The 20102-nt window shown below is 41.6% G+C and overlaps 1 protein-coding gene across 1 annotated transcript in view; it reads left to right on the forward strand.

The window, feature by feature from the left end:
• The window catches only part of Gnai1 (G protein subunit alpha i1), an 82350-nt gene that overhangs the window by 36813 nt on the left and 25435 nt on the right, over positions 1–20102 (forward strand). Inside the window, exons 2-3 of the mRNA XM_085684192.2 lie at positions 12356–12398; positions 12488–12629. Of these exons, the coding sequence (XP_085540318.1) occupies positions 12356–12398; positions 12488–12629 (185 nt within the window). The remainder of the gene's footprint in view (positions 1–12355; positions 12399–12487; positions 12630–20102) is intronic.

Below are 20102 nucleotides of genomic sequence, written 5' to 3' on the forward strand. Positions count from 1 at the left end.
GTCTGATTTGACTGTAGGCGCATATTTGAGATAGAACCCATACTGGACACTGCTTCAACTTTTTAATTTTGCGTATATTGAATCACGTAATACTCACTTCAGCAAGCAATGGGACAGAGGGAAAGTAAGGAGAGAATAGGATTATACACGCTGCAAAGTCCTTGGCTGTCTCCTAAGCAGCCCTTAGTGACTGTTCTGGGGACATCTCCCCATACCTAGTGAGTGTAGTTCAGAGTCTTAGTTTAAACCAAGGGCAGTTGGAACAGTGTGCTGTAGCCATGGAGATGTGACTAGAAGCAACAGGAACTTTTGGGTTTATGCTTTTATTAGGAAAGAACCTTTTTTATGTTTCCATTTTCTCTCTGTGCTTCTTCCCACTCTTTGCAAAGCTCCCATAAAGATGGAGTCAGCTGACATTCGAGATGGAAGTAAAAATCTAACATCCAGTTCCCTTTGTAAATATGTTTCAAGATCTATTACTTATAAGTGAATAGTGAGGATTGCAGGGGCTAATTCATACGGTTGCTTTCATGTAGAAAGAAATACCATCCGAATTTATTTTGTAATCAGATCATGGCCTGCTGGTTCGTAGGGAGAACTAGAGTGTGTTTAAATGATAAAACGACTCATGGGAGCCTTAATAATGCTCAGACATTTGAACAGTCAGTTCATGTGATGTTGCAGGAAAATGTTCCTTCTCATGCTCTCCCCCTTATTTGCTGCTCTGTGACACTAGTGTGGGGGAGAGAAAGTGGGTTTGAGGGGGGTGGGGAAGAGTAAGCACCTGAGCTCCTTTGGGCAAGCATAGTCTGCACCTGATTGGGCGATTCATGATGCTTCCCTTGGTCCGAGGTTGCACTGTGTAGCTTTGATGTCTTTGCCCCTTCTACTACCATGGTGGCCCATGTATCAGCTCAACATCTTTCAACGCACGTAGCACAGCCTTTGAGAGTGAGAATGGCCTTGGTTGGGATGACTGAACCCCAGTGGCTCCGGTGCTAACCACGTGCTTTACCATTTTTAAACCCAGTTTGGTACAGTGCTCAGCTCTGGCATGTGGCCAGGGAATAAGGCAGGCAAGAAGGATCATGAAATTCTGAGAATAAAAGTAAATTCCTACAACTGGAGTGTGAGATTTATGTGCATGGCTGATGAGATGGGAAGGTGGGTAGATGCAAATGAGTCTAACGAGGATGATTTTTATTCAGTTTTAAACATGGGAGAAATGCGACTGAATTTTTCTAAATAAATTACATAATTTTGATTCAGTTTTATGTACAATATAAAAAGTGGGAAACCGCAGACATGTTTGATGATATAACTCAGATATAAATACCATTATGCTAGATTCCCTTTTAAGTTTCTCTTATATATTTATATTCCCTTATATATTTATAAATATATGATGCATATATTTATAAATAGTTTTAAATTTTTTTGTTTATGCCTTTTTCTCAGAGTTTTTATAATTTTTTCTGTTTAAATCAGTGCCTGGGACACAGCATATATTGAATAAGTGTATCATTTGGAGTCCTGGAATATTTTTGGGAAGTAGATGATAATCTACACTGTCAAAGATTCTTCTTTAAAAAAAAAAGGATTTATTTTGTGTGACTAAGTGTCTGTGTGTGCGTATGTATACCACATACTGTGCCTGGTACCACAGGCCAGAAGAGAACATCTGAACTGGAATTACAGACAGATGTGTGCCAACCTTTGGGTCCTGGGAACTGAAGCAAGTACTCTGAAAATGTTACAAGTGCTTTTAGCCATTGATCCATTGCTCTATCCCCAACCCCCACCCCGGAATTTCTTATCAGCTGCTGCACTTTGTTAATGTTGGAATTCTTTTATTATCAATTGATACTTCATGACTTAGTAAAAAGCCATGTTTTAAATCTTTACTTTTATGAACATTTCCCTATTATGTGGTTGTGTTACTCTTTTAACATACTTAGGTTCTGACCAATTTAAAAAAAAAAAAAAAAAAGAAAAGTCTTCCTGGAAGTCAAGTTCTTATATCCGAGAAACTTAACCAAAGAAGATGCTTATGGTACCCCAGAGTCATGCGGTAGCCTTCCAGTCATTCAGGGACCAGGTCCTGGCATCTTACTGCTTCTTTATCTCCTGGGCATTGCCTTAATCCACACTGTAGAACAAGTACATAGGAATAAGTCTCCTCATATAGAATGGTAAGAATTAGAAGCCACGTGGCCACGTTTGCTTTGTATGGGTGTGGCTTGGGCTTTGGTGACAAATCTGGTGACACAACACCCTTTTAGCAGCAGGAGAGCATGAGGGGCACAGGTAATCTGATCACAGACATGCTCCCGACTTTATATTTTACATTGCTAGGACCAAACTCAGACCCTTGAGCTTGCAAGGGAAGCATTGTTCCTGGGCTGCCCTTCAACACTGCCCAGCTACTGCCCAAATAGAAGGGAGAGGGAACCTCTTCCCGTGGCCAGCCAGACACAGGCTGCTACCATACACTGCCCAGCTACTGCCCAAATAGAAGGGAGAGGGAACGTCTTCCCGTGGCCAGCCAGACACAGGCTGCCACCGGACTGTTCATTTTTCTCCCACAGTCCACATATCTACCCTGTTTTCTTATATTTCATGGGGTGTTTCTTCTCTTCCTCTGGCCAGTTCATTATAATCTATTGAGTTGCTGTTATGTGTTAAATGCAGCAGTATGCAGTGGGATCTCACGGTGGTGGAAAACATGGGTTCTCTTTATTTTGGGCGTGTAGTGAGTTAGGCAAAGATGACATTACATCACCAGAGTGACCCTGGGTGTGGGGCATTCTAGGATACTATTTCATAAGATGGTCATAGGATCTTTGTTCTTTCCTGCTGTGCTCTTCCTGGTACTAACAGTACCCCAGCAATAACGGGTCAGAATGTTTGGTCAGGAGAGGGAATTAAGTCAGTGACATCAGATTGTACTAGTAATTACTGTGTCTGCAGCCTGCACCTTCTGATTAAAAGAGAAAAATGAGAGTTAAGAGTCATTTTCTGTTAACTATTTACTCTTAATTGCACACATCTCTACAACTATCGGGTTGGTATTGTTTTGTCCAGGATCCTGCCCTGTAGCCCAGGTTGTCCTTGGACTCCTTACTCTCTTGCCCGGACTGCTGAAATTACTAGTGTGGGTCACCGGGCTCCCTTCTTTAAAGTTGTATATAACTAGATCAGAAGCACACCCAAAGTGCTTCTGCAGTGTCCCAACATGTAATCATGCTCCCGAGAAGGCAGACGTGTAACTGAATCATGAAAGGGACTTACCTTGCTTTTGTTGGAAACCATTTTTACTTGCCAGGCTGCAAAATTATAGTCCTTCTGACTTGAGCCTCTGACCTTAGTCTTTAAGTCCAGGGAAAACACTGAACAGTACAGCGAGGAATAACATTTAAGCTTTCGAGACAGAAAACTATTTGTCTCTGGAATGGGAACTGTAGCCCCCCCACAACACATTTTCTGATGAAATTATGTATAATAAAATAGGATTAAAATTTTTCATAATGAAATACATCAGCATCCAGTTCTGTGTCAATCAGTGAGCCAGTTTCTAGAACAGACATGCACTAGAACAGAAAAACACCCACGTCAAAGTCTACAATATAAACTGATGGATTTTCCTGAGCAAAAATATGAAGAGTTCATAGAAATGGCTTAGGATTCTATGTTCTAACAAACTTTAAGACATTATTAGAGTAAATGTGATCCATGTGTATTGTACTTGTACAAGAAATTACCAGTGGATAAATACAGAGAAGCCTCTCATAAAATTTTAATACCGAATCAAAGACAACCAGTTATCGGGAAATGATGTACAAATGCCCTCCCCTTTCTAACTGCATAACTTGTGAAACTGAGTTTTCCTTGCACATTTCTTCAACCAAAGAAATATATTAAATGCACAAATGATTATGAAAATCCAGATATCTTTTGTTAAGAAATTTGTTAGTGGGTAAAACCATAGTACTTGTCTCATTTGATGGGGCTCTATCTACTTTATAGACTATATTCGTTTTTAATAGCAAGTGTGGATACCAAGTTAGACTTATCTTTGGTGACACACTACATAGTTTCCTAGTTTGTCTGATCAGTCGTGATGGTGATGGATTAACTCCAGTTTACAAGCATAAACAGAGCCAGATGTGGAGGCACACCTGTGTTTCCAGTCCATTCTAAGCCAAGGCAGGAACATTAGGAATTCAAGACTAGCTATGACTCTATAGCTAGGGAGCCATGAGACCGGTCTAGGCTGTAGGTGACCTGTCTTAGCATCCACCCCCTCTTCCTGAAGCATAAACAGAGCAGATAAGTGAATCTTTTCATTTTCACAACTTCTCGGGACTCTTTGGGCTCTGTTTTTTTTATGCTGGTTCCTGCCATCATTTGATCATACAAAGTGATTTTAGTGTGTTCAATTTTGTATCACTCTTTTAGTGGCTTGATATTTGGAGCTAATGTTAATGTCAAGGGAATGGGAAGAACCTGATTTGCTCCTGTATCCTGGGAAGGGAGATATTCCTGTATCCAGAGAGATTTTTGTTGCTGCTGTTGTTGTTGTTGTTGTTGCATGTAGTCATTTGTTTGACTACTTCGTTTAAGGCCTGCGAAATTGAGGAGCTTCAGCCCTAGTAGTATACACTGGTCTAGCTCAAAATACATAATTCCATCCTTGGAGGTTGCTGGTTAGGTAATTGACACATAACCAACTATAGTGCACAGTATTTGATGCTTGCTAAGAAAATATAATGACTAGAGATGGCTCAGTGGTTAAGAGCACTGCCCGTTCTTCCCAAGGTCCTGAGTTCAATTCCCAGCAACCACGTGGTGGCTCACAACCATCTGTAATGAGATCTGGTACCCAATTAGGAAGAGACATGGTCAGTCATCCTCATCAACTTAGACCCTGAAACCCAATACGGACAAGTTCAACAGAACCGCTATATACGGACTGCCCATGCATGCTTCAGCATCGCCAGTGCATGCTTCAAATTTGATTTCAAGAAAATATAACCACAAACTGTGATAGAGACCTTGGTATTGTTTGTCTCTCATGGAGCCATGAAAGTGACTCGGAATGGGGTAGAATAAGCTGTTATTATTGCTGTCCAAAAACCACCGCTGGGTTAAAACTCCCTGTAGACGCTTGTAGGAGGATGCCTGTAGCATCTAGTCCTCCATTCTTCTTCACCATAGTTTGTCTGGCTTGCCTGTGGTGTGTTTCATAGCAGTGCCCGGAATGGGCAGAGTGCTGCACAGTTCTCCTTAATGCTATCCTCTCTCTCTCTCTCTCTCTCTCTCTCTCTCTCTCTCTCTCTCTCTCTCTCTTTCTCTCTCTCTCTCTGTGGTTCCCTAGTCAGCACATCGACTTTTTCTTTTTTTGACCATACACTATTCTTTCATAGTTCTAGAGGCTGGAGCTCCAAGGTTGAGGTGTTGGTAGGATCACTTCCTCCCTCTTTTTGACATGCAATATACATGTGTATTTGAGATAGATGTAAAGATGTATGCTTACAGTGTATAATGCTGTGTTTAGTACATATGTGTATGTGTGCTTTAATCAATCTAGTTGTCATATCCATCACTGTATACCTACCGTTATTTTTTTTGTGCTGAAGATATTTAAAATCTGCTGCCAACAGATTTCAAGTACACACATAAGCACATGAAGCGTGCACGCACACACACACACACACACACACACACACACATACACGGGCATGCACACCATCATCATGTGTTATCGAACTACTTCAGTTAGATTCGTAGACCATCTTAACCGTGGGACTAGTGCCATAGTGAGCATGCGGATAGCTCAGGGTCAGGCTGATTTTGCTTCCTGTATACTCGTTCTTTATGGTGAATAATTTTATATTACCTGAAGAAAATGGATTCCTTTGAGATCTTAAACTTTTGGGGGTTACAGTCATCAAGTTATCCTTCTATCCTAGATTATCAGGCATATTGTAAATATAATTTAAATACATTTGGAGCTCTTAGAGCAAAGTAGAAAGGATTATAGATTATTTCAACTGTTGAGGAATTACAATTAATAACAAAAATCACACAGCCCAGAAACCTTCCCTAGGTAGTAGAGTATGTTTATTATTGAATAACCATTAAAGTGATAGGCAATGTGTATTATAGAGTCTGCTAAGAGATTGTATAGTCGAGCTGAGAATGCCTGTTTGAGTTGATCTGTAACCGAGTCTTCAGGCAGGAGAATTAGAACTTTCTCTACTCTCACACAATCCCTCCTCACTGTGAGGGCAGCAACCCTCTGTGTTAGCTCAGCAGCCTCTGTCTAGAGGGGGAAACAACATCTGTCCATGGGACAGGAGGGAAATAGGCAGCTGCCTTTCTACTGAAGCTGTGGGATTGGAAGCACAATCTCCTCAAGTGTTCATGTTTCATACGAGAGAGAAAGAAAGAGAGAGAGAGAGAGAGAGCAGAAAGGGAGAGAGGGAGAGAGAGGGTGGGAGAGAGAGGGAGAGAGAGGATGGGGGAGGGAGGGGGATGGAGGGAGAGAGAGAGAAAGAGGGAGAAAGAGAGGAGGGAAAGAGAGAGTGAAGAAGGAGGAAGAGAAGGAGGGAGGGAGGGAGACAGAGAATATCTGTGAGTATTTCAAAGAGAGAATAGTTCTAATTGTAATTTTTGTAAAATAAATTCTTTACAGAAAGGAGGCAGGGGAATGTTTTCTTTTTGCCTTTAAGAGGAGAAGCAGCAGCCCCTGATGCTTCACTTCTTGCTGCGATTGCCTTCCCCTCTGTTTACTTTCTTCTTAAAGTCAAAGGTTTCTATATCCATCACTTCATCACCGCAGCACCCTGAAGCAGACCATCCCTAGGTGCTGCGTGGCCGAGCTATATTCCACTTTAATGTGAGCACTAGTTTACTTTTACTCAAGGTAAATGAAGAAGTTAAATTTGATGTCAGCAGGAACTCCATAATTGTGCTGGCGTGCACCGTGATGACCTGACAAGATCCCCATGGTAACATCTGATCAGCGACTACTGATGGTGGCCTACAGCCTGGAGCCGAGAAATAAGTGTTAGAAATACGGCCCTAAGCAGAGAGTTGGGCAGATGACTCTCCGCTAAGGTGCTGTAGTGACGGTATCACTCAGCATGAAGCCCTTGGTTGCATTGCTGGAACAGCACGTGGCTTCCATCCCAGAAACATAAAGTTAGGCCTGGTGGTGCGTGCCTGCCAGTGAACTCAGACCTCCACAGGCGGAGGCAGGAGGATCAGAGCTTTGAGCTACAAGTGAGTTGGAGGCCCAGCCTGGGCTATAGCTCTGTCTTAAACCTTAAAAATAAACAAAACCAAAGAATTTGTTTTCTAAAGTCAGGGTGCTTATGTTCAAGGAATTTGAGTCAGGTGGCTATTGACGATGGACGTCCTACATTTGCTTAGGTTTTCCCATTCACTGCCCTCCCTCACCCTAGCTGTCCTCAGTGTATTCTCAGCCGTCCCACTGCTGGGCTGCCATGTTGGAGGGACCTCCTGCTGCAAGGCCTTCCCTCTGTGTCCTGGGGCTCCTACATTACCGCTGTTGTTCTTCTAGCATCTGTTTCCGCAGTCATTTTCTGCTAAGCTCCACTTCACACACATGCTGTGCCCAGCATGGGCTCCCAGAGATGCAATGTTCTGCCAGTCACTTCCTCCTGAAAGGAGGCCCGGGGGAAGGGAGGGCTCCCCTCAAAGCCTCTACTTTTAGCTCTGCGGGCCCATCATGACCTATGCATGTCAGTACACATCCCCAGTCCCCTAGGCGTCCCTGCCCCTTCTCTGTCTCCTCTCAAGCCTCCCATCACTGTGACCAGAGAGTCACCCTGAGCTTCTGGGCCTATGACCCAAATGCTTTCACACCTGATACTTTTCTGTCCGATATGTTGTACGGGAGCCTTTCATGTTCTCCTTGAAGCTGCACTTGGTGGAGTCTGCGCAACTGTTTTCTTCTTGTCTCACTCTAGATGTCAGTGGAAAGTAATAGCCTCCTGGCGGAGTACTTCTGGGGACAGCAGGCTTTTCCTTCTGACACTTTACAGGTTTTGATGTTTGATTTTTAACGTTGCTTCCTGTTGCCCTCTTAAATGCGACTGTTTCTGACTGAGGTTTGCAGAGAACAACCTTTAAACTGTTTTGTGATGTTAGTAGGCAGGATATCACTATTTGGAATGCTGAAACTACAGCAGGAAGGATTTATGATTTTCACGCTAGCATCTTCTTAGCAGGGAAGCAAGAATCAAAAACTAACTACATACATTGCTAAGTGTTAAAGCATTTTTCAGGGTTTCCGCCTCTAGATACCTGTTGTCCAGAGATTTTTTTGTTGCCAGTGGAAAGAGGGGATGCCCAGTTAATAAGATGGCCGCTTCTGCTCTTCAACCCTACGCAGACGTCAACAGGAACAATAGGCGGAGTGCTCCTTACAGAAAAAGCCAAGTACCCCATGTCACCAATTATTTTCAGAGAGAGAAAAAGTGCTTTAGAATTTCAAGATACTCTTAGCATTAAAATTATTCCCTCCATTGTAAGGTTTGAAAGTTATAGCCAGGTCCTGGTGGCCCAGACTTGGTAGGTAGAGGCAGGTGGCTCTCCGAGTTGAGCCCAACCTGGTCTACAGAGTGAGTTCCAGGACAGCCAAAGCTACACAGAGAAACCCTATCTTGAAAGACAAAACAAAACAAAGTAAGCAAAAGTAAATCCTAATCTGTGTGTACATAGTCAGCTGAGAAGAGTCTCATTCAGTCCCCTGACTTTCTCCACTGCAAGGATGTCACACCTCACTGACTTCTCTAGCTCGGAACGGTCTCACTAACAGCACAGACGAGGGGGCCTGTGTGGTTGCCCTGTGTCCCGATGGACCCTATATTTTGACAACGTTCTACCACGGCATGGCTCACTGCTCTCAGCGCCTGCACTATTCTAAATGCAGAATTAGAGACTGCCCTCCTGGGGACTGCCTACCCTGTACCGCTCAGGGGGCCCAGCCCTGGTTTTAGAGAAATGTGTGAGCCACAATGCCTGCAATTGTGCCTTTCCCAGAGCCAAGCCGCTGTCACTGATAGCAAATGATGGGTTGTTTATCTTGGAATTGTTTTTTATGGGCAGATGCCATGAAAGATTCAAAGACTGTCTGTAGACAAAGAATAGCCCTATTGTTTATTCAATGCCTGCTTTTCTCTTTGTCATGAGGGTTGCTTGAATACCAAACACAGTAAACTTAGGCAGTTTCTTCCTGAGTTGTTTCAAACAGGTCATTTAACGATAGCTTATTTTTAGATGCCCCGTGTGTGTGTGTGTGTGTGTATGTGTATGTGTGCATGTGTGTTCTATGTCTGTCCGTCACTACAGGAGGAAAAGACAAAGGCAATGCTGAACTTTAGCATCTATGAGTTCTAAAATCTTCAACCTAACAGCTTTTTTGCCTTCTGGTTGGCTGACTGTGTGATGACAGGGGCTGAGAATCCTAGTAGATTCAGATGCAGGAAGCCAGGGAGTATCACCTGTGGAACTCTGGAGGGGCTGGCAGAGGAGAGAAGTGTGGTTGATAGAAGATCACAGATGGCCGGAGGAAGCTGAACAGGATTAGTGGGTGTTGGGCAGGGGAGATAGTGTTTAAAGAATTATAATGGGATTAACCCTGGGCATTCTCCTGTCTATGCTCTTCAGTAATGCTGAGCAGAAAACACCATGGGGACACCCCTAGGAAAACAGAAGAATGAGGCTCACAAAATCACATGACCCATGCTCTTTCTCAAACAGGAACTAAGTTCTGGATACATGGTTATGCCAAAGAGGGAGCACATGTGTGAAGTTGTCAGACATCCCTGTGTGCGGTGCTCAGATGTTCTCAACACATAGAAAGTGTAGTTGGTCTAGTGTAAGATAGTAAGAGCAGCTCCTGCTGAGTGGGACGAGAAGGAAGGGGGACCCCGTTTCCTTGCTAATATTTATGCTTTAGTACCGCATAGAGCTAGGGTTTGGCTCCTTAGGCAACTTTTTGCAGGTAGCAAGTGGGCAGCGGGGAAGGTTAGAGAGTGGTTCCTAGGTTGGTGACCTCCGTGAAAGGAAGAAGGAAAAAACACTGTCTGGCATAACCTTGCTGCCTGGCATGAGCGAGTCACATCGGCCATGTGCTAGTCTTTAGCAATGGAGATTGGCAGACAGTGCAGAGCCCTTACTATTAACATTTACTCTAAAATTTCCTCATGTAGCTTCTTTAATTTTTTTCTGGATTTTGAAATTTTGTTTTATGCGCGTGAGTGTTTTGCCTGCATATATGTATATGCACCATGTGTGTGCCTGATACCCACAGAGGTCTGAAGACTGTGTCAAATCCCCTGGAACTGTAGTTACGGATGGCTGTAAAGTCACCATGTGGGTGCTAAGGTCTTAAGCAAGATCAACAAGTTCTCTTAATTGCTGAGCCATCTCTACAGTCCCTGGAGACTGTGGCTATCATGGACATGGATGCCCCTTCCTCTTTCCCTCCCCTCATCCTCTAAATCTCCTCGTCCTTCCCCTTCCTCATTCTCTATTCCCATCATCTGTTATTCCTTTTCCTTTCCCCTTCCCCTCTTCTTCCTTATTCTAGATTTACTTATTTTGTATACATGAATGTTCTGCCTTATGTATGTGTACCATGTATAAGCTTGTCACCTGCGTGTATCAGAAAAGGGCATCAAATCTCCTGGCACTGGAGTTAGGGTTGTTGTGATCTGCCATGTGTGTGTGTGTGTGCTGAAAATCAAACCTGGGAGTGTTCCTAATTGCTAAACCATCCCCATGGCTCCCTGAATTCTTTTTTAAATATCTATTTTTATTTTGTGTATATGAGTCTTTTGCCTACATGTGTGGATATGTACCACATATATGCCTTGTGCCTGCAGAGACAAGAGAATGCCGAATCCCCTGGGAATGGAATTACAGGTGGTTGTGAGCTGTCCAATGTGGGTACTGGGAATAAAACCTGCGTGTCTATAAGATCAGCAAGTGCTTCTAACTACTGAGCCATCACTCCAGTCCCTCAAGTGGCTTCTTATACCAGTGTCCTTCTACTTCAAAGTAGCCAGAAGTTACTGTTAGGATACTTGTCCAACAGTTGAAATACCTACTGATGTGGAAAACCATGATCAAAACAATTTATAATACTTCAATTTTCAATCAGAGTTGATTTATTTTTATTTTCATAGTTTTGGTTTTGTGATATAGATGCCCACTAACTACCTTGAAACTCACTAGGTAGCCAAGCCTCAGAAATGCCAGGTTATAACTGTGAGCTACCATGCCCAGCCAAAGACTGATGTGAGATTCCCTTCTGTATACCATTGGTTAGTAAAGAACTTTGGATCAATCACAGGGCAGACTAGAGAAAGGTGGGAATTCCAAGCAGAGATAGAGAAGAAAGTAGGCAGAGTCGGTGAGAAGCCATGTAGCTGCTGGAGGAGACAAATACCTAGGAACTTAACTCCATGTACCACAGCCACATGGTGATGCACAGAGTAATAGAAATGGGTTAATTTAAGATGTAAGAGCTAGCTAGCATGACGCCTAATTATTGGTCAAGCAGTGTTTTTATTAATACAGTCTTTGTGATTATTTCAGGTATGGGCAGCAGGGAATGAATGATCAGTCTCTGCCTACAAAAGACTGAATACTTTTAATGTTTTAGAGAATATACAATACCAGAAACTTTTTTTTCAGCTGAGTGTATTGACATTGACAGGAGTATTATGAAGTAATAGAAAAATAGACTTAAATTTGAGAATTCTTATGCCTGGAAACAAAGTTAATTTTACATCTTATTGTTTTATAATGTATTAAGATGTACAACATACTATGAAGAGATCTCTGTATAGTAAAGTGGTTGCTGTCATGAAAAAAATAACATCAATCATTTCACACAATTACCCATTTTTCTTCCAGTGGTAAGAATGGCTAAAATCTACTTACTTAGCAAAATCCTGAATACAGGGCTGGGTATTGTTTAGTGGTAGAGCATTTACTTGCCTTGAATATGTGAGACCTGAGGATTGATCCCTAGCACCACAAGAAAGAATGGGAAGGAAGAGGTCAGGAAAGAAGGACATTAGTTCTGAGACCACTTCCTACTGACTGTATGATGCACCTTATACCTTTGGTCTTTGTACTTCTTCATCCTCCATAGTTGCTGCTTTGTATCTTGCTGTAATATAATACAAGATTCAATATAAGTGACACAGAGGGTGTTGCACACGTGTGTGTGTGTGTGTGTGTGTGTGTGTGTGTCATGGGAGCTGGAGATACTTAAGTGTTGATACTGAAAGAGAAAATCCTTATTTTCCAGGTGCTGGCGAATCCGGGAAAAGTACGATTGTGAAGCAAATGAAGTAAGTGGATGGAGCCCTTAGACATGTTTGCACGTCTCTGAGTGACCTCTGTACAGGAAGTAAAGCTTATTTTCCTCTGCTCTCTTCAGAATCATCCACGAAGCTGGCTACTCAGAAGAAGAGTGTAAACAGTACAAGGCGGTGGTCTACAGTAACACCATCCAGTCCATCATTGCCATCATCAGGGCCATGGGGAGGTTGAAGATAGACTTCGGAGACTCTGCTCGGGCAGTAAGTCAGTGGCGTTGTTGGAGCTTGTCTGAGGAGGATCTTGTCGGTAAAGCATGAGACTCTGAATCTCACAGTGGTGGGTTTGGGCCCCATGTTGGGCGTCAATATGTCTGGAACCTGTCTGGACATAAACCATTTCTTATGCCAGAGTGGAAGTCTGGGAATGAGTACACAACTCATACAACTATTTCAGGAGGAAATTTCAGTGATCCTTCAAGAAATCCTGAATTCACATCCTGAAAATCACCCATATTTATTATCCAAACAGCTTTTATATCAAAACGTAAATTGAGGGGGACATTCATTAGCAATCTGTTTCCTAGGCAACGAGGGGAAAGACTTAGGTCATGTCTGTAGCTATGTTTGTGTTTTCACAGCCATGCACATGCCCACTTTGTCCCATAGACTGAAAAATACCTCTTCCCCAGGTGACCTCCTAAATTTCAATAGCAGGAGCAGAATGACATTAGCATATCCTGACCACTTGCTTTGGATGGCATCAGGTTGTTGCCCTATCAAAAGGCTAGGCGACCACCTTCTGTGTGGCAGGTGCAAATTGTGCCTTGTGGCTCACTCAGAATTCTCTGACCACCAGACAATGTAGGAATATGGGCCTATATAATACACTTCAGCCCCTGCAGGGATAGTGCTGTAGTTACATAACTGAGGCCACACAGCTACTGGGGATGCTTTCCACAAGAAGTCAAAAGGACAGGGATGAGTCAGGAGCCTTGGAAGTAAGTACAAGAAGAAGAGCAAAGACGTGTACTCTTCAGCCTTGCTGCTGTTTCTCCTGGCTTATCTGGACTGTCCAGAAATCACTGAAGTATTTTCTACATAACAGGTACATTAGAGTCTTAGGAACTTTTTGGCAATCCTACAAAACACCTGAGCAAACCCACATAAAGTGGGGACAAGTTGCTATTGGCTCACATCATCAAAGGTTTCAGTTCGTGGTTGGCTGGTACCATGGCTGTGGTCTTAAGGCCAGGCTGAAATAGCATGGCATTCCAGGAGTGTGTGATAGAACAGGGGATCACATCATGGTAGACAAGAAGTAGACAGATACAGGAAGGGGCCAGGGATATGATGTGACCTGATTCCGCCAGCCAGGTCCCCATTCTAATTGCCCGTTCACCTCTGAAATTGCCAGTGGTTTAGTTTAGTGATGATGTTATAACCCACCCCACTGCCAATCCAGACATCTCTCGATCTCCCATGAGCCAGGGGCCACATATTTAGCACATGGACACTTGCCACCCTTTTATATCTAGACCATAACATTTAGATGCCTTTGTGTCCACGTACTCATATGCCATCACCATAATGAGAATCCTAGAAATAATTAGCATAAAAAGACGGAAGATTTATTTTGGCTCACAAGTTTAGATATTTCAGTCTAGCATGGGAGAGGCTGAGGCAGGAGGAATGCTTCAATCACCCCAAACTAGACCACACTGTGAGTCATGTGTTAGCCTGGGCTACACAACAAGAAAACAAGACATTTGAGCACTGAAATGATCTAGTGATTTGTTCTTGGGCCTAGACTAAATCGATGATAACTGAACCTTGAGTAAATGGGATCGCTCGCTGAGTTTGCTTATCTTTGGAACAGGAAAATACTGGTTGTTTAAAGACATGAGTCAGAGTTTCAGAGCTCAACAGTGCGTCAGCAGACAAAGCAGTGCCTGGTAGAGAAGTCAGTGTCTGGTAGAGAAGCCAATGTCTGGTAGAGAAGCCAGAAGGCAGAGGGTTACATGGCAGAACTGCCACAGGCTCTGAGGGCAGCAAGCTCAGTGTTGGTCCAGGTGCTGGCCTGGACTGCCTCCCTTGAACCCCAATGTGATTTCAGTTTGGTGGAAAAGAGCCTTGGCCTTTCCACAGAGCACATTTTTCTCCTTCTTTCTCTCCATGTGATGCTTCATCTGTCTATTTCAGGGTTATTACTTGTCTCTTGTTGATGTACCACTGAATGGAAAGTCTGCCATTTTTGCCCCATGGATGAACCTCAACAATATTATGAAAGATGAGGAAATACTATTTGGCTTCCCATATGTGTTAAATCAAAACTAAATATAGAAGTCAAGGATCAAAGAGAAAAGCAAACAATTGTTAGTAGGGGATTAGGGTAGAGTGGAAGGGAATGAAGGTGTGTGGTTGGAAGTCTGCAAAGTAGCAGATATATAAGGCAAAGAAATCTAGAGAGCAAAGGTACAATTTGGGGGCTTCGGTCATGATCATTTTAAATAATGGTTTTTTTTTAATTTATTCAATACATTTAGGACATTTGTTAGGGGAATAAATGATAAATGCATATATTACAGAGTGAATGATTAGTAGATGAGATAAGATATTCTTGATATTATCAAATCTTATTTCAGAAAAGAAAATTTAGAAGAATATTATGAATTATTAAAAATTATTTTGAAATATTCTTGGAAATATCAGCAACAGCAACTTTTTAATCTCTGTTTAAAAGAATGCCACAGATGGAATCCACACTGAGGTTAAGGAGGAAAAGTAAACAGAAATCATACTTTATACCAATACCAATTGTGGCAATTGAAAACTTGGCAAATTCATTTATGTAAGTGAGTTACAGGGTCTCATGCTTCTTATCCTAACACTTGGGAAAACTGAGGCAGGAGGATTGTCATGGGTTTGAGCTCAGAAACCTACATGATAAGTTCCAGACCATTCTGGGCTGCAAAGAGAAACCTCATCTTCGAAAACCAAACCAAACTCAACAACCCACACTTGCCTCACTGTGAAGCAGACTGTCCCGTGGCTGCAAGGAAAAATGCTTCGAACCTGTGCTGAGAGAGCATGCAGGGACAATGCAGGCAACTTCATCAGAAGACATTTGATTTTCATGTGGTTCGCCGACAGAATTCTTTTTTTTTTTTTAAACTCTTTTTTTATACACTTTTTTGGCTTAGCCTTAGCTCTAGTTTATGGCTAACTGCTCTCCTGCGGCTGTGGGATCTGTGTGTGCATCCACTCTGCTAGGCTCCCTACTGCACGCAGCAGCTGTGGCGTTCTATTCTCTGTCCATTATCTCTGATGCTCACAGCCTTCCTCGGTCACCGCTTCACACACAGGGTGTGTTCTCCCAGGGTCTGTTGCCCTTCTAGCTGTCCTGTATTTCAGGGTGCCTTGCATCTAGGTAGAATTTAAATCACTGCAAGGCCCTTGCAACTGCTCTTAAGGATATAAAGATGAATTAAATAGAGCCACCCATGAGGACGACACACCTGAACTGAATATTGTATCCCGAGTCAGAGGTCTATAGAGAAAAAAAATGAAGAAAAAGGCAGTCTACAACCAAGGAATAGGATATGCAAAAGCACTTTGGAAATTCTCTTTTCAGAAGTAGCCATCCTTGTGAGTGTTATAAGGTGAAAGAAAAATAGATGTTTAGTTCTGCGAAGGACCACAGATCTGCTTCACACGTGAAGGCAGAGTGGATAATCTTTAGTAGCAAGCCTTCATCACTGCATGTTTTCTGAGGGCCACACTGACGTAAATATTACCAGTATTCTAGTTTGAACAGCTGACAAATGGGGAAGATTATTGGTGTCACTTTTTCATTTTTCTCTGGCATTGATCAAAGATGAGAATGTTTTATAATATTTTATCTGTGCTTCCATCATGGATTCCTCTAAATATTCTCATTTTTGTTAAATTGGTTGTTTTCGCAGCAGGTTTCTTTTAATATTAGAGACATTCACCCTTCATCTGTTGTAAATATTTTCCTTCTTACAGAATATTTTTGTTTGCTTGCTTGGTGTTTTGTTTGTTTGTTGGCAATTAAATCTAACACTTCTGTCTTGCTCTTGATACAAAGACAATTTTCACAATTACTCTGATTACTGCGGTTCTTGTTTAGCCAGGGTCTCATGTATCCTAGAATGGTACCAAATCCAATGTAGATCTAATGTTGGTCTTAAACATGAGAGTGTGTGTGTGTGTGTGTGTGTATGTGTGTGTTTGCGTGTTTGTGTGTGTGCGCGCGTGCACGCACAACTATATGTGTTTCTGTGCATTTTGTGTCCAAAAAGAAGTCCACATCCTCTTTTGTCTCTTCAATTGCTCTCACTTTATTTTTTGGTACAGAAACTCCCACTGAACCTGGAGTTTATTAATTCAGCCTGGTTGGCTATCCAGGGAGTTCCAGGAATCCTCCTATCTCAGTCTTCCCCAAACTAGGATTAGAAATGCCATGCCTGGCTTCTTACCTGGGTGATGGAGACCTGAGTTAGGTACACATGCTTATGTATAGGTACTTACTGACTGACCCATCCTCTCAACCTGAAACTTCTAAGTTTTATACTACCATGGTTTTTCTGTGCTACATGTTTGTATCCACCTACTAGTGGGTGTTTCCTGTTAAATAAGATCTAAGTATGTCATATGATTTGACTCCTGACTTACTGCCATTCACTGAGTAACGAGTCCCTTCACCAGTGACTTGGGAATACCACCTTTAACAGTCAGCTTCTTTCCCTCTGCGGATGTGACTTTGGTTCTTTCCCAGAGAAACCACCAGTTCTGTCACTCAATGCCTCTTATCTTGTTTTATTATATTGGAACAGGAAAAATTAAGAGCATCTACCTCATAGGATTTTTAAAAAGATAAAATCAGTACTGATTGTTTATAACAACATGCCTTGAACATAGCAGATCTCAACAAATTGTTAATTTTGATATCTATAATTGTACTGATATTGTTGACAGATTCACAGGGTGGTATTTTACGTTGCTTCAAAGATTAATTGACACCTAGTAGGTTGTGATCACACTGCCTCATTTATTTATCAAACAAATAAGACCAGTATGCATTTCTGTTTCAAATGTATTGAGAATTAATTTTCTCTAATTCTGTTGAAACTAAACAAATACTAAAAAACCCTGGTCGTTTTTGTGGGGAGTATATATTTTTAATTAAATAATTAATTAAAATATAATTACATAATTTCCCTTTTCCTCTCTACCCTCTCTCTCTCTCCCTAATTAAGGTCTTCTCTTTTAACCATGTCATTACATATACACATAAATGAATAAACACATATTTATTATATAAATACTATATATATTCATGTATAACATGAGGTAGGAGGGCTGTCTTCATGGGAGACTGTCTCACCCTCTTTCAGTGGTTATTCATTGCTTATAACTCCTCATCTGGGGGGGCGTGAGATTTCCCCCATCTGCATTGAGATTCTATCTTAATACACAGTTTACTTGTTGAGAACTGAGGGGAAAAGGAATAGACTTTTCAGAAATTATGACTAATGTATGGTAATTTCTGCAATTAGCAGGTTTGTACACAATATAGACATTGGCAATTTTTGTCAAGGTCGGGCATGTTTAAACTGATATAGTCACAGCCAACATTATATATTTTAGTTGTGAAAAATAAAAAAATAATTGTTGGTGGTTGTTTCTTTTCCACCAACAGCTCCCAAATAAATACATAGAGGCTTAATATTAATTATAAATGCGTAACCAATAGCTCAGGCTTATTCTAGCTAGCTATTATATTTTCAATTAGCCCATATTTATCTATGCTTTGTCCTATGGCTTGGAACCTTTCCTCAGTACGGCATATCCATTCCATCTTGCTTTTTTTTTTTTGTGTATACTCACTACTCCAGACTCTGCCTTTCTTCTTCCCAGCATCTTTTCAATCTGGGTCTCCCGCCCAATCTCTTCCTGCCCAGCTATAGGCCAGTCGGTTCTTTATTAACCCATGAAAGTAATACATATTCACAGTGTTCAGAAGGATTATTCCACGGCAAATGATTCTCAAGATCGACATAGTACAGTTACCTTTATGGCTGCTGTCTCTTTAAATCTTTCTCAGAGTGAGGGTGGTCCATCTATGCATACTGAAGTATTGATACTTTAGATTACTATGTGGTAGGAAGCATTGTGTAGAGCTGTTAACATATGATTGGCCCTTGTTACTCTAATTAGAGCAATGGTCTAGCCTACAATAAAATGCACAGAATGAGGACAGCCAGAAAGCAGGTTTATATGGGTTCATCGTGATTGGCAGAGAATGTTTGCTAAGTTATCTTTAAAGATAGGAAGTTTTATTTATCTATCATTGGATTTTATTTTTCTAGTAGTATTGTATCTGAAATAAATTGGAAACGAATGTAAATTTATTATTACAGCTTTATTATTATATAGGATTTTATTATTATTTATAATATTATGTATGTATTATAGGATGTTTATTAATATTATAAAGGATTATTACGCAGCTAATAATTGCACTCGTGCCTTATGCTATGAGGAACCCCGAGCCTGCCCAAGATCCACTAAGCATCTTCCTGACCAGCCTCAGTTTGCCCTTAGAAGATGGACACCTTTCTCCTTGAATACTTGTGTGGCTTGTTTTCATCAGCCTGTTGGTTACCCTATGTCTGTCTGCCTGATTTGCAAGATAGCTGTTGAGGAATGTTTAGCAGTTCACTTTGACAGCAGTCTGAGTACACATTTTCTTCTTACCCTAGGCAGCCAAAGTTAAGGGAATTGCCTGATTTGTGGTGAGTGAGTCCTAGGTCAGTGTCATGCGAATGCTTTCAGGAGTATAGTTTTTCACACCCTTACTTATTATGTATTATTTTCTGTTGTGGAATGTGCCCTGTTTGCTTACCCACTGTTTGCTCGTTTTTAAGTCCACCTGCATTGCCATTTGTTCCCCAATAGTAGTTAGTAGCCAGTTTCTAATATTTTCTTTATTATCCTTTGTCTCATTGTTGGGTCTTTTTCATCATTAAAGCTCCCTACAGTATTATTTCTGCTATGTTTTATTTAGAACGTTTTCAGTTGACCAAAGGTTTACCAAATATTTATACCGACTTTAAAGGTTCTGCGAGGCAGTGAATTTCAGTATTTTTGTTTGTTCCTTAGTCCCTCTGAAACCTTCTGTTGGGTGAACACAATATGCCATAGCTATGCTTCCCTATTAATAACTTATTAGCCACCGGTACGAATAGAATAAGGTGTGTATGTACTTTCCTATTTATAGCCTGTTATCTCTCAGTGTTTGAAGATAAGCACATCCTTCCCCAGCGATTTGCCTCTATCATACAACTTTATGTTGGTATTTTTATCTTCCTGGCTTGTATTAAATGCAGACTGTTCTACATACTGTAGGAGGTTTTTAATAGCCAGTAATTTCTACTCTTTCTGAATCTCATTTCTGCAAATTGTCCCTGAGGCATTTTCCCTCGCTGTGCCTGCTAGATGAGCACCGGAGGCATTCACAGGAGTGCTCCACTTTACATTAGAGCAAGGAGGTGAGGGGCTCGTGGTTGTATGGGTTCCCATCCTGAGGATGACAGGAAAATTTGAGTGTAACGCGTTCTTCCAGCATAGGCTATTTCCTTGTCTTAGTTCACTAGTATTTATCATGTCTTGTTGGGTCTCTGTTGACTTCTGAACATCCACATGAAAAAC

Source organism: Myodes glareolus, chromosome 27 (genome assembly GCF_982192425.1).
Source record: "Myodes glareolus chromosome 27, mMyoGla1.1, whole genome shotgun sequence".
Lineage (NCBI taxonomy): Eukaryota > Metazoa > Chordata > Mammalia > Rodentia > Cricetidae > Myodes > Myodes glareolus.